The 15,276-nt window shown below is 40.0% G+C and overlaps 1 protein-coding gene across 6 annotated transcripts in view; it reads right to left on the minus strand.

Moving 5' to 3' along the window:
- MID2 (midline 2) overlaps positions 1-15,276 on the minus strand; it is an 85,725-nt gene that overhangs the window by 18,796 nt on the left and 51,653 nt on the right. For all 6 annotated transcript variants that reach the window (XM_010946111.3, XM_010946112.3, XM_074358810.1 and 3 more), the window contains exons 4-5: positions 6,242-6,349; positions 4,710-4,858 (exon numbers count right to left, since the gene is read on the minus strand). In XM_010946111.3, coding sequence (XP_010944413.2) covers positions 4,710-4,858; positions 6,242-6,349 — 257 coding nt within the window. The remainder of the gene's footprint in view (positions 1-4,709; positions 4,859-6,241; positions 6,350-15,276) is intronic.

The following is a 15,276-nucleotide window of genomic DNA, read 5'->3' on the forward strand; positions in this document are numbered from 1 at the left end:
CTGAAATGACAAAGAAAAAAAATCAGAAATCCATAAAGACAAAGAGAACGGAAAAGAGATGTGCGCAAGTAAGAGATTGTCAACAAGTGTTTGGAAACTAGAAAGGGATGGATGAGTGGTAACCAACAACAGAGCAGAGAAAGCTGGATCAGGAAGCCAAAAACATCAAGCTGATTTAGAACGACAGTTAGTTGAATGTTTGCATGAGGAAGAGCTAGACTGCCAGATTCACTCAACCAGAGACTACCCCTCTCTCATCCTGATGCCATACTAAAAGCAGTCTTAAAATCCTTTTCTTGCTTGGCTTCCAAAATAGTTGCAGTCAGACTTATACCCTGAGTCCCCCTCTAGAAGCAGGAGATTGGTGGATTCCTTCCAGGGGTAACTGACCCAAGAGGAAACACCTATGGAACTGACACTTAGGGTACACTCAATAAAAATCTGTATTTTGCTTTATAATCCTATAGCAAATTTCACCAAGAAACAAACTGTTCCCACCCCCTCAGATCTTCCAGTCACCTTTTGGTGCTTAAAATCAAACAGGCAGCAAAAATCTTCCCAAACATCTAGGGAAAGAAAGAAACTAAAACAAACTAACAGAGAAAAGGAACTTGGAGGAAACCAAGACAATGTAAGACAACTTTTTCAATGATCGTCAATATCATCAGGACGATAAACAAATAGTTTGTATACAGAAAGCAAGGACAGAATGCTAAAAAGAAGCGAAGATCAAGAAAGAGCTCTTATAAATAAATACATGAATGCTTAATTTAAAATTTTAATAGAAGGATTGGATGAAAAATTAAGGAAACATCTTAGAACAAGAAGACAAAGTCATGGAAAATAGGAGATAAAAGATTTTTTTAAGTTAGAAGGAAAAATTAGGATGCCCAAATGTTGACTAATTAGAGTCCCAGAAAGAGAGGAGAGAAGAGAGGAGGAAATCATTAGCAAATAACAAAAGACAATTTCCCAGAACTGAAAGTCAGTAGTCTTCAGATTGGAAAGACTCATTTAGTGATAAAAGACCCACACCAAGGCATATCTTGGTGAAATTTCAGAAAAAGTGAATTAAAGATAAGAATTTCAAAGCTTCAGATTTTAAAATATAGGTCACATTCAAAAGATCAGGAATCAAAATAGCAGTGGACTTCTCAATACAACACTAGAACTTAGGCGACAATAGAGCTGTGCTTTCAAAATTACAGGGAAAATTTATTTCCAACCTATCAAATTAGAAAATAGATTTTAAATATTATTTAAACAAAAAATTATCAAAAATTTATTTCCCTTGTGCTTTTTCTTAGGAAGCTATGGGAACATTTTTTTTTCAACAAAATTAAGGGAAAAAATGGTACATGAAGGGGAAATCATGTGGTACCCAATGGAATCCTTAATTAAGAACACAGAGCTGAGAATCTAAGAAGACTAAGTTAGTTGGAATTCGGAGGGCAGAGTACTAGAAAGGAGGAGAAAGCTGCACAGAAAATTCTGGAGACTTTCAGAAGGTTCTCTAATATTCAACAAAATACTGATCAACACACACATGTGAAGAAACTGCCCAATTCCAGAGAAAGAGTCACCCAAAAAGATTAGAGGGAAAAACCCCTAATGCTCCCACAGGGCCAGGAATAATGTCTGTTCCCACCAGCCAGACCAGAAAGTCTCATGATTCATGGGGCACCCAGTAGAGTACTCAGAAGGGTCTTGCCTCAGTAGTGGGGAAGAATTTCCCCTGGACTAAACATTGCTCTGATACCACCTAACAAATCTAAAAAGCAAGACCTGAAAGGAACAAGCTATTTTTAAGTAATTTAATTGTGTCCTGGAACAAAGTTTAGGGATATTTATAGAAACACAAAAATATACAGCACCCAATAAGATAAAATTCACAATGTTCGGCATCCAATAAAAGACGTGCAAAAAAAAAAAAAAAAAAAAAGAAAAGAAAAGAAAAAAGAAATAACCAGACATGCAAAGAAGCAAGAAAATAAAACCCATTATGAGGAGAAAAAGGCAACTGGTTGAAACTGATACAGAACTGACAAAGATTAGAATTAGACATTAAAGCAATTATTATGACTGTATTCCATATGTTCAAAAATTAGAGGAAAGGCTAAATATGTTAAGTAGATATATGAAAGGTATAAAAAGACTCAAATTGAACTTCTAGAGGTGAAAACTATAATATCTGAGATGAAAAATACATTAGACAGGTTAATTAGGCATTACAGAATAAAAAGGTTAGTAAGCTTGAAGACATTATCATTAGAAACTATCAAAATGAAACATAGCGAAAAAAAGATGAACAGGGTATCAGTGAGCTGAGGACAACTTCAAGCAGCCTAATACACATATAACTGGAATCCCTGTAAGAGCAAAAGGAGGCAGCATAAAAATATTTGAATAAATAATGGATAAAATTTTACCAAATTCACAGAACTCAATTGTTAATATTTAAAATGGAAAAAAAACAATATAAGGATGTCATTTAGAAACATAAAGGTTATGTCAATAGAAACACCTAATAGAACTGAAATTGCTTGGCTTTGTTGTAAAAGTGTAGACTATGGCACTAGACTCCCTAGATTTGAATCCTCCCTCTGCCCCTAAACTAGTTGGTTAGTCTTAGGGGAGTCACATAGCCTCTCTGAGTCTCAGTCTCTCACTTGCAAAATGGGAATAATAATAGTGTCTATCACATAAGGTTTTTCTGAGAGTTAAATGAGTTAATACTTATAAAGGCTTAGAATAATGCCCAGCACAAAGTAAATGTTCAGTATTCTTATTGGAGAGCAGAAACTGGAGATGAGAGGAGATTGCTATTTCTTACAGTTTTACTATTAGCAAAATTTGACTATTTAACTAGGTACATGTATTACCTTAATATAAATAATTTTAAAGGTTTAAGAAGAGTAAATTAGAGGTGGGGAAGTGAAAAGTCTTTCAAGAAGTTTGCCGTGAAGTGAAGGAGAAAGATATGGCAGTAGCTGGAGTGAATGTGAGGTAGAAGAAGGCTGTGGGTATTATTTTTCAGACAGGAGAGACATGAATGACTTTAAAAGTGGATGTGAGATCAACTAGAATGGGGTCAAAACAGAAGCTATGGAACAAAGAAGGTATGTGGCCAAAGCACAAATGAAGGGCCATCTCTTCCATTTAACCAGAAGGAAGATGGAAGTAACGGATGTGGATGTCTGTATGCCCAGCAGTTTGGTATGGGAAATTGAGGAATTTACCATTTTATATCTACTACTCTCTCTGTAAAATAGGAGGTAAAGTCATTGGCTGAGCATGAGCAGGAAGGTGGCAGGGCTGGAATTTTGAGTTGACTACAGAAAATCTGAAATAGCCTTTATGGAGACAAGGAAAAAAAGAAAGCTGACCAAAGCAATAACAAAAAAATTTCAGATCTGTACTGAGGGCCCAGCTGAGATTAGAAGCCATACATTTATGGTGCAGTAGTACCAATATCTTTGGTTATGTGATTTCCTCCAGCAAGTTTCTGTAACTCAAATACAGGCATGGAAAATGTGGGAAATGTTGGGCTGATTCAGGGTTGGGATGTTATCAGGTTGGTGTGATATAAAGACAGTGGGGAAAAGGAACTGGGGATATTGAAGAGAAAGTAGCTGAACCGAGAAATGACAGATCCTAAACAGGCTAAAGGAAGAAGTAAAGAGAGTAGGTAGCTGGTAGGTAGGTGTCAGGACTTAGAGGTCTCCATGGTTGAAGAATAGATGTATTGGTAGAAAAACTGACAACTGTAAGTATAGACATTGTAGTTAGAAATTGTGATGTTTTATGATTAAAGTGTAATTTTGAGTGATGGTGAGGTTCAGTATGTGGGCCATGGAAGTGGGTGGATGAAGTGGAGCAGAGGTGAAGGTTACTGGAGGAGGGGATGGTAAGGAACCAGAAGACAAGATGGCTAGTGTATTAGATGCGTCAACCATGTGGATGTGGCTAACGTTGCACAGAATGATGGTAGAAGCAATAGAAAGGACTACTGTGAACCTGGAGCCAAAAAGTCTTCAGTGAATGAAAGGGAACTATAAAGAAGTCAAAGCTGGCCTAATGAGCCCCTGTAGCTCCTTAAACCTTGATGACTATACTGAACAATGTTTCACTTTAGATCTTGGATTCTTAGTAAATGATGTATAGACAGGCTTGAAAGGATCCACAAGTCCTCTGAAATTGTATGCAAAATTCTATGTGTATATATCTAACACGCATTTTTCCTCCTCAGGAAGCGGATTCACAATTTTCATCACATTTTCAAAGGGGTGGCTGATTAAGTAAAAGCCTAAGAATTATTGCTGTAAAGGATTTATGTGAGGAATAGTTCAATGAAAACAACAGAAATTGCATGTAGGTTTAGGAAGGGAGTGCAGCTATCTATGTGGTTGAAAGTTTCTCTGCCCCTCCACCAACACCAACAGAAGGCTCCAGGCCTGAGTGGGCAGTGGAGAGCTCTGGCATGGCTAGGGCACATGGTCGGCTGTGCATGAGGACCAGAAGGCCACAGAGACAGAGAGAAGGGTGCCGGACACCCACAGGACAATCTACCACATTGAGGCTTAGTGACTAGCCAGCTAGGAAAAGCATCAAGTGGCAGCTGCCCTGTACATGCCTGAACAGAATTAAGTGATTTTAAGTTGGCCCCTTTTCGTAAGAGTAGGCATGCCCAAAGAACATAAGGATCTCACCTCTCGGCAATATTTTTTGCGGACTGGAGAAACCGTGCCTGGTCATTTTCTTTCAGGATGTGCTCGGCTTGGTTGATGAGGACTGTTGACCGTTCAAGACACTGGCGACAATTTGCAACCTGCTGTGCTAACTTTCTCAGTTTCATAACCTTAGAGGAATTAGCAAAAGAAAAATAAGAACATATCCAGTGTTTAATTAAAAACGATAAAACAACATGAAGGAGATCTGCTGCAGTGACTAAAAATAAGACCTATTAATATGCCATGGTCCCTGTCCTAATCACTCGCCTTCTCACCCAACCCCCCGTGCCTGTTTTGCCAACCCCTTCTTCCACCTACAGCACACGTACTTACCCTGCAACACACTCAGTCATATACTCTGGGTTACCTACCTCTTCTTTTTATTGATAACATTTTTTTTATTATAAAAGCCATGCATGGTCATTATAGAAAATTTAGAAAATAAAAAGTATAAAAAAGAAACCCTACCACCCAGAAACCACCATTGTTGACATCTTATTGTCAGTATACTGTCACATACACGTTTAATAAAAGTCTCCCTTTTCTTTGTATCTATATTTCTATGTATATATTTCTCTAAGCATCTTTGTGCATACCTGTGTGTTCATAGATCTGTATTCCTGGAAACTTCAATTCCTGTGTTAGTTGGAACCACCCAGCATGGCACAAAGTAATGGTTATCACTCCAGGCTCTCATAATTTCTCAGACTGTACACATAGCATGAGCTCATAGTCACTACACTGACCAGCAGACCACCAAGCATAAAACCACATAGATGCATGAAGGCTCACACCTGACCTTCTTGACCATGATTCTGCAGTTCCCATGCTCAAAGCCTGGAAATCTCCTCTCCTTCATCTTTTATATCTAATCAGTTGATGAGTCCCATCATTTCCTTGCGAGTGATGGCTATTATGTCCTTCCCTTCCATTTGTGCTGCCACATCCCTGGTTTAGGCTTTCATCAACTTATACAAAGATTCATTCCATAAGCCTCATAACTTGCTTCCCTGACTTCAGTATCATCCCATTTGGATCTACCCTGCACATATCTGCCATATCTATCAGTCTTCTCCCATCCTAAGAAACCAGAATGGTTTCCTAATGCCTTTCGGATTAAGCCCAAAGCCCTTATAATGGCATTCCTGGTCCTTTCATAATTCTGGCCCACACTTCTACCATTATTTTTTTCTTTTTATATTGACTTATAACATTAATACAGTAAAGCACCCAAATCTGAAGTGTACAACTCAATGAGTTTTTGCATATACATACCCCCACAAAACTACCAACCAGGTGAAGATACAGAACATTTCCAACACCCCAAAACTGCCATCATTTTCATTTGAGTCATAGTACTAGGCCAAGCATTGCTTCTTCTTTGCCTCCCTCCCTAAAACCTCATTTCTTCTTGCTTTCATGATCCACATTCAAACTGGAATCATTGGGATGAAACTTTGACATTTGTAAAGTCAGCTCTGTCTTGGCCTCACTGAAGTGCTGTGCTTTACCTTTGTCTCTTTGATTTTGACAGCAATCATTTGCTTCCTCTGCTGGATGATCTCTATCAATTCATCACATTCTTCCATAAGTTTTGCCTCATGCATAGCAGTATTCACCTGCCAAGAAAGTCCAGAGTATTACACAGTGATTTCTGCCTTTGTCCGCTGCTGGCTCTCAAAGGTTTGGACTGACAGCTAAGCATGCATAACTTCTTCCATACCTCCCACATAAGATCCACTCCTAGAAGAAGGGTAGAGATGATGATATTAATGATGCAAGGGCATTGAAGCACCACAGATAGGAAGCTCTCCGGCCTCTGGTAGATCATGATGGTTAATGGAAGGCTGGGCAGAAGGACAGATGAGATGGGGGCATGTTATTCCCACTGTGCGATTCCCTTTACTCCAGCACCCTGTCCTCTTGCTATTCTTTCGGAGAAAGGGTAAGGAGATTTAAGGATATCAGGGACAGGGGATTCCTCTCCACAGGCACAAGGATATTAAGGTGACATTACAATAATGTATTTCTATTATCCTAACAAAAATGTTTTCAGTTTTCCTTGTTCCCTTCTAATTTTAAAATATATGAATGACAGCTATTATCTTCACATTAAATATATAATTGTGTAAATATATTGTCACATAGTTGTCATCATGTCTTAGTAGATATTTCTTACCTTGGGCTATCCAGTATCTGAATGCCTTTTCTATTTGGGGATACTGGCTACCTGAAAATATCTTTACTGCAAAGTCAGGGTCAGGGTGGGGGTTGTGAAAAAAGGCCACCATTCTTCGTTGTCTTTCCATGTGCTGATTTGTCCTTCTACCTATCTTTACCACTGTTGACACTAGACGATGCGATGCCCCTAGACAGGCTAAAATGAGAGCAGAGGATATTTGGGCTGCCTAAGTGTAAAGGGAAAGGAAGGGGAAATTAACTTACATCTTCTAAGCACTTACTGTGCCAAGTACTTTATAGATGAATGATTTCATGTAATTATCATAACCACTTTATAATATAGGAGTTACTTTTATTTCCATTTCACAGATGGGGAAATGGAGGCTAAGAGAATTTCAGTGACTTGCTCAAGATTGCCTAGCTGGGAAGTGGTTAAAAACCACAATTCAAACCAAGATGTGTCAAGTGAAACCCCTGGTTTGGCTGGGTGGGCGGACAAGGTTCAGTTCCGTTTCAGTAGCACACAGTAGTATGATCATTCCAAGAATCTATTCAAGGGCCACTTAAGCAGAGATCTAAAAAGCTGAGGAACAGACAATGAGTTACCTGAGAGCATCAAATCTCAAGCAGTCAGATGTGCTTCACTAGTGAGGTAGGGCTGCACTTCCAACTGCTAGCCTTTTTCAGAGGGCTCCTTTACATACTCCAAGCCCAGCAAAATACCTCTTTCTGGACCCTGCTGCCTCCTCTCTAATCCTCTAAGGTCCCTGCTGGCCAATTTTCTGTTTCTTACTTAACTGAAATAAAATATGCTTGATGAATTTCAACTTTATTTTGTTTCATTTCCACCTTCCAGGGCATGGGAAATGCAATGAGAGCTTCCATTTATCTGAATGAACAGTCCCACCCTGGTCATTCTAATTTTTTTCTCAGACCCCTCACCCTCTACCTAAATTGGATCTACCTTTCCAAGGCAGATAATATCATCCTCTCAGGGATCTCCTACTCATGTGAGAATAAGAGATTCACTTAATGCTCCCTGGATTCGTGTTTAGAGTATCTGCAGACTTGGACAGTTCCCATTTATAGTTTCTTTCTGAGGCTGCTGATGGTAGTACACAATGGTGTAGTGCCTTATTTCTTATAATTTAGCCCTTGGACTAACTTTGACATAACACTGACTATATTCCAGGCACTGCCCTAATCCATGTATAGACTAGCTCTCTCAACCATCAAAACAACCTTACCATTAGCCTCATTTTACAGATGAGGAAACCCGAGCACAGAGAGACTAAGTGACTTGCTTAAGGTCACACCCCTAGTAAGTGGCAGAGATGGGATTTAGATCCAGGGATTCCAATTCTAGAGTCCACACCTTTAACCATACATTCTACTGCCCACCCTGTCTAGTGTAATAAAATCCTGTCTTCAGTTTCTGACAATCATTACCTCTTTGGCACCATCCATCCTTATTTTGTCATCTCGTTCTCTTTAGTCATTTCAGACTACCTGCTGTTCCCCTAGAAGGCCATGGCATGCCTTTGCTTGAGACTCTCCTTTCACTTGTAAAGTCATTTCACTATTTGTTTACTGAACAAAGTTCTATTTGTCTCTTCAAGCCCTGCTCAAAGATTGTCACTTCTGAAACTTTTTCTCATTTGCTTGAATATAATAGGTTCCCTATTTATATTCCCATAGCACATTTATATAATTCAATTATATCATTTACTACCTTATAGGAATGTATTAGTTTATCTTCCCCGTTCAAACATGAGTTGTGGAGGCAAGGGGCTGAATCTTATTTGACTATGTCTCTGGCATGGAGACTGGCATATGGTAGGTGTTCAGTAAATATTTGTTGCATGAAATTTAATGGAGGGGGCAGTATCTCACTGCTTGCTAGACGTGTCCACTTGGTTACTCGTTACCCTAAATTCAGTATATTTAAAAACAAACCCATCATCTTCCCTCAAAATCTGGCTTCCACCTCTGATTTCCTCTGTTTTGTTCATGATACTATCATTATTGCAGTTGCTCAGGTTCAATTACTGACTTCTCCCTCACAGATTCCCAGCCGTCTCAAAGTCCTGACTTCCTTTTTGTTTCAATCTCACTAAAGTTCTTCTGGTCACACAGTGAGGCTTGGAGTCAAGGAACCCATAAGTTGAAGCACTTATCACCCTTTCCAACTGTTACTGTAAAAGCCTCATTAATTCATCCCCTGCGTCCAGAATCTTTCCTTTGCTGCCTACCCTCATAATCCATCCCACCCCCTGAAACCAAGAAAAATCAACACCATCTTCAACATCAACCATGTATTAAGTATGTCTTGTGTGCAATGCATTATGCTCAGGCCCTGCCCTCAATAAATTTGCAGTCTGGGTGGGGAAAAGCCACATACATATAAAGCAAAGTCAAGGTAGCATAAATGAAATACTAACGAGTGATGTAGACTACTATCTACGGAAATTAGAGCGAAAGATCACTTTCAGTGGGGAAGTGGAGAAAAGATGCCTGAATAAAGTGGGACTTGAACTGAGCCTGAAAGATGGGTAGGATTCAGATTTAAAAGGTGAGAAGGAAGGAAATTTTAAGCCAAGCTAACGAGATTGAACCTTATTCTTTAGACAATATGGTATTTTTGAAAATTTTTGGGTAGGAGAAAGAGGGTAAGACGGTGGAAGAATGACCATAATTAACTTTTTTAAGAAGATGAAGTGGGACTAATCTGATTGGGGGTAATGGTATGCGTGGGGACAACTTAGGAGGCTACTGTGATATGAAAAAATCCTAGGCAAGGGGGGTAACAGGAATTGAAAGGAAAGATCAAATATTAGGAGCATTCCCTTGCTTGAAAATCTTCAATTAGACAGCGAGCTCCTTGAGGAATGGTTTTAATGCCACTTTATTTCTCCTGATGTATCAGGCACAAGACCTTACACACAATAAACACTTAAGAAACATTTGCCGATTGATGTAGCAAAGTGAAAAATCAAGATAGAAATGGCAAATATTAGAAAATATACTGCAGTAAAATGCATTTTGTAGAGAAAATGTAGATTGAAGTGAGGAGCTTGGGTGGGGTCTGAAGAATTGCATCAGGCACAACAAAACAGCAAGATCCAACCAGTAGAGCAAAAAGTTGGCTGAAGAGGCAAAATCCCAAACTAAAGGTAAAGCAGTGACATTAAAATCTTTCCATGTCAAGAAGCAGCCCAAAAGAGCAGGGTCCTTAAGTGTTTTCTGAACAGGAAATACTCCAGGGGAAAAATCTGTCTTCATGATGTGAAGAAAACATCTCAAATTGCTTGCAAGGTACTTGAAAGCCCTGGTATTTTCCTTGTCTGCAGTTGTCTTTGAAAATACAGTGAGGTATTTTACTTGCTTATTAACCCTCACTGGGGTTATCTTGATAAGCATTCTTGGTGGGTTGGTTGGTTAGTTGGTCAGTGGTTTGTGGAAGACTCCAGCTTTTTGTTGAAATTTGTTCTATGGTTTAGGTTAGTGGGTTTGACGAAATGGCTTTATGTCTGGGGGAAAAAAAAACCTATCCTCCCTGAAAATACCATTAGGGTAATCTTGGCAACCTACTTGTGTAAAAGAGGGGCAGTTTCTGATGTTTAAGACTGAGTCTCGGCGCCAGCCTTCCAACGTCTGAGCACTAGGGAACACGGGCTTTCCTGTTAAGTCTCCGGTCTTTTTCTCTGCTCTGTGTTCTCTCTCTTCTTTCTTCCCAAAGGCAACAAGACTTTGACTCACACATTTCTTTCCAACTGCCCACACTACTGTATTCCCTGTAGTTCTTGCCTACCTCCCAGCCCAAAGATTAAACCCAGACTCACCTAGTTTTCCCCAATTTCTACCCTTCCTTGACACAAGCACACATGTCCCCTGTTTGAAGGATTTTACTGCTGGTCACTACAAGGAAATAAATATGTGGGGGTTCACAGAAGCCACAGGTGGCTGAGGTTTCAGAGACTGAAAAAGTTATTTGGGTAATTATTTCTATTCCATAGTGAACTGTAAATGGACTAGACCTTTTGACCCTTCCCTTTTTTTCGAGAGCTTGATAGTTTCTTGGGAGCTTTCCCACCACTCATTCTGTCTTTTATTCATGGGTTTAAAAGTCATCAGCCTTCCCTCCAAGCCACCCCCCAGGAGAAACTTCTCCACTCATACCAGCCCCCATTAGCTCAGTCACGTCCTTCAGTCCTACAGAGCACTGCACAGGGGGTTCAGAAGGAACTGAGATTTCGTGTTCAGGTGGAACAGTATGTATGAAGTGGTGGGTGAGCCCTCAACCCAGACTCAAGTGCAATTTATTTACAGGGTAATAGAACTCGTTGCTGGCATCTCCACCTCAGTGGCCTCTACTCTAAAAAGTCAATGCCAGCCTAGTTTGTTCCCTAAAAGCTTCTACCCCCAGAAGATCTTCCCCTTCCACCTAGAAGATTTTAAAATGCCAGCATGAAAAATCATTTGGGGAAGTTTTTATTTCAGCAAACATTTATGCACCATGTACAAGGCATTATGTGGTTCCTTAGTGGGACCAAGATGATGAAAAAGAATCAGCTTCTGCCTTCAAGGCACTTTCAGTGTACTGCGGAAGATGAGTGTGAATTCGGCTAGTTACAATTTAATGATAGCAGAACAAGTGATATACAAACAAAACTCTGGGAGAGCAGAGAAAAGGGAAAATAGTTTGGCCTGTGGGAAGTGACTGGAGATTAAGGAAGGCTTCATGTAGCTGAGCCGGTCTTGAAGGATGAACAAGACTTGGGCAGGCAGAAATGAAGTTTAAGGGGAGAGAATTCTAGGCAGAGAGAATAATGTGGCTAGCATAGGCAAAAACGCAGGCAGGAAAGCAGAGAAACGTATTTGGTAAAGCAGATCAGCCTGACAGATGCAAGGGAGGGAAAGAAGTCTAGAAACGGGAGTTGCAGATAAGACTATGGAGAGCTGCACTGTCATCTGGAGTCTTTGTACCCAGAGAAAATGTCAGATCTTAACACCATATTAACACCTTGATCATCATTAATGAATACTTTAGTTGAGAACAGGGTGGAGGGAAAAAGCAGACACAGTGCTCAAAGAAGTGGAAGGGCTCAACAAATCTCTCACTTGCCATTCTTGCCCAGGACCACTCAGGTGACCACTGACCCACCTCCTCAGGCTCCAAAATGTCAGAGAAAAGAGGCTGAGGGCTTCGTTTAACATGCAGGCACTTTCTGTGCCAAGGAGATGAGAAGGAAAAGTGAGAGGTAAATTGGACATCTGACGGATTATTAAGGAGTTGTTATGGACAACTCTGTCACCTTGCCAAGCTGCAAGAATTCATTACTTTCTTATAATGATGCAGTCAAGAAGACACAAGGTTCTCTCTGTCTCTACACATTTGGCTTTCTTAGATTCGTTGATCATACTTAACAAGTCTGTATTGTATACTTGAAAGTTGCTAAGAGAGTGGATCTTAAATGTTCTCACCACACACACACACACACACACAAGTAACTATGTGAGGTGATGGATGTGTTAACTGTTTTATGGTAATCTTATTGTGATATATTAATGCATCAAATCATCACACTGTATACTTTCAACTTACACAATGTTACATGTCAATTATAGCTCAATAAAGCTGGAAAAAATAAGAAAACACAATATTTATGATTCAGATGTTGCACCTACCGTGGCAGCATCTAAGCTAAGGTGTTCATCCAGGTCACACTTTAAAGGACAGCATCACACACACCACCACCACCACAGCCTTTTGTATCAGGAAGGTTCAAAAGTATAAAAGGAAGAGGAAGATGGGACAATCATCTTTTTTGTTTTCTAAAGCAAAACACTGCAACATTTCAAAGATGATTCTGCCAGTTTTACATATAAATAACTAAATGAAGCAGGGCTGTTTTTTAAATCTGTTTCATTTGATTTGGGGGGAGGGTGATCACTTAACAAACTGGGGGAATATGTAAAACTATTAATAGGATGTTGAGTCCCCTGTCCTGGAGTAACTGCAGCTTAGGAGACAAAAAAAAAATTACTGAGGCATAGTTAAGCAACCTACTGCCTCAGTGCCTAAGCTTACTTTTTTTGGCAGAGGAGCGGTGAGGGGGTGGCAGAGTAGAGGTAGGTGGGGGTGGGAGTGTTGAAGCTGGCAAAGCAGTGTGGACTGGAGGCGGCAGCCAGGCCACGTCTAGAAGGGTAAGAGTCCAAGTACATTGAGCTCAGGGGTCCATGCTGTGCGAGGCCTCCTGACAGACATGGACATCGACTGACAGAAACGTTTCCTGTCAGGCTGTGGGTGCTTACAACATGCTAGGTGCTGTTCTAGTTGCGTCATATATTTTAACTCATTTACTTCTCCCATTTGCCCGATGATGTTGGCACTACTATTATCATGGTCATTTCACAGGACAAAGTGAGAAACACAGAGGTTATGTAATTTGCCCAAGGTCATACATAATCACTAGTAAATGGCAGAGCCAGGATTTGCACCCAGGCAGTCTGGACAGCTCTTGTCCGTGATTTAACCTGTGTGTGTGTGTGTGTGTGTGTGTGTGTGTGTGTGTGTGTGTGTGTGTGTGTGTGTGTGTGTGTGTGTGTGTGTGTGTGTGACAGAGACAGAGAGAAACAGAGACAGAGAGAATGTGCTCACAAACATACTTGTTTTCATCTCAGAGTTACCTCTCAAGATAATCACATTCCTTAGAGTTAACTATTACAAACATTTTGTGTAACTCCTTCCTGATTTTGAAAAAAAATATAGTATAAAAATGCACAAATGCAACATTTAAAACATATAATGCACACACATGTATACTGACACACACACATACTCTATGTTTATTTTACCCTGAGTTGAACTAACAAAAATTTTGGCAACAGAGGGAGAGGGCAGTTTGCTCCATAATCATGCCTTAGGAATGGGCCTGGGTCCTGTGGCAATTCTGTGTTGGTTTTAGAGTCCTTTCTCCTCAGGGATTAGACCTCCAAGCCTCGGCAGCCTTACGGTTAGTGACTTTCTCCCCCATATTCTCTTTCCGCAGAAGGTAACTGTTTAGAACATGCAAGAAGTGAGGGAGGTATAATCTAGGTTTGCACCTGGTATTCTATATATATAGCTAGAAATCCTACATGAAATGAGGCAGAAACTTCCTTTCTATCTCTTCAGAACCACAGAGTTGTTAGATCTTAAAAAGATTGAAGAAATCATCAATTCCTGGCCCCCTATTTTACAGATAGAAATATGAGGCATAGAGAGGAGAGGGCTTACCCAACATCACATTACTGATCAATGATAGGGTGAGGCTGGAGCCAGCCCTTTTGACTCCCCATTCAGTGTTCTGTCCATTCTACTGCTTATTTTGTGAAGCATAGCACTTGCTTATAATCCCCTCTGAAGATATAAAACCCTCTAGATCTCATCCTTGTGTATTCTCCCTAGAAATAAGAACATTTATATCTACACACACAAAAGAAATACTTGCATGAATATTTCTAACAGCTTTATATTAGCCCCAGACTGGAAACAACTGAAATGCTCTTCAGTGGGGGCATGGATAAACAAATTGTGGAACATCAACAATAAACATTTTTTAAGACAACTTGCAGAATGGGAGAACATTTTTGCAGATGAAACTGACAAAGGCTTGATCTCCAGAATATATAAGCAGCTCATCTGACTTAATAAGAAACAACCAAACAACCCAATCCAAAGATGGGCAAAAGACCTAAACAAGCAATTCTCCAAGGAAGACATACAAAAGATCAATAAGCACATGAAAAAATGCTCAATATCACTAATTATCAGAGAAATGCAAATCAAAACTACAATGAGGTATCATCTCACACCAGTCAGAATGGCTATCATTCAAAAATCCACAAATGACAAATGCTGGAGAGGCTGTGGAGAAAGGGGAACCCTCCTACACTGCCGGTGGGAATGCAGTTTGGTGCAGCCACTATGGAAAACAGTATGGAGATTCCTCAAAAGACTAGGAATAGACTTACCGTATGACCCAGGAATCCTGCTCCTGGGCTTACATCCAGAAGGAACCCTACTTCAAAATGACACCTGCACCCCAATGTTCACAGCAGCACTATTTACAATAGCCAAGACATGGAAGCAGTCTAAATGTCCATCAACAGATGACTGGATAAAGAAGATGTGGTATATTTATGCAATGGAATACTACTTAGCCATAAAAACCGACAACATAATGCCATTTGCAGCAACATTGATGCTCCTGGAGAATGTCATTCTAAGTGAAGCAAGCCAGAAAGAGAAAGAAAAATACCATATGAGATCGCTCATATGTGGAATCTAAAAAACAAAAACAAAGCATAAATACAAAACAGA

This window comes from Camelus bactrianus, chromosome X, assembly GCF_048773025.1.
Source record: "Camelus bactrianus isolate YW-2024 breed Bactrian camel chromosome X, ASM4877302v1, whole genome shotgun sequence".
Lineage (NCBI taxonomy): Eukaryota > Metazoa > Chordata > Mammalia > Artiodactyla > Camelidae > Camelus > Camelus bactrianus.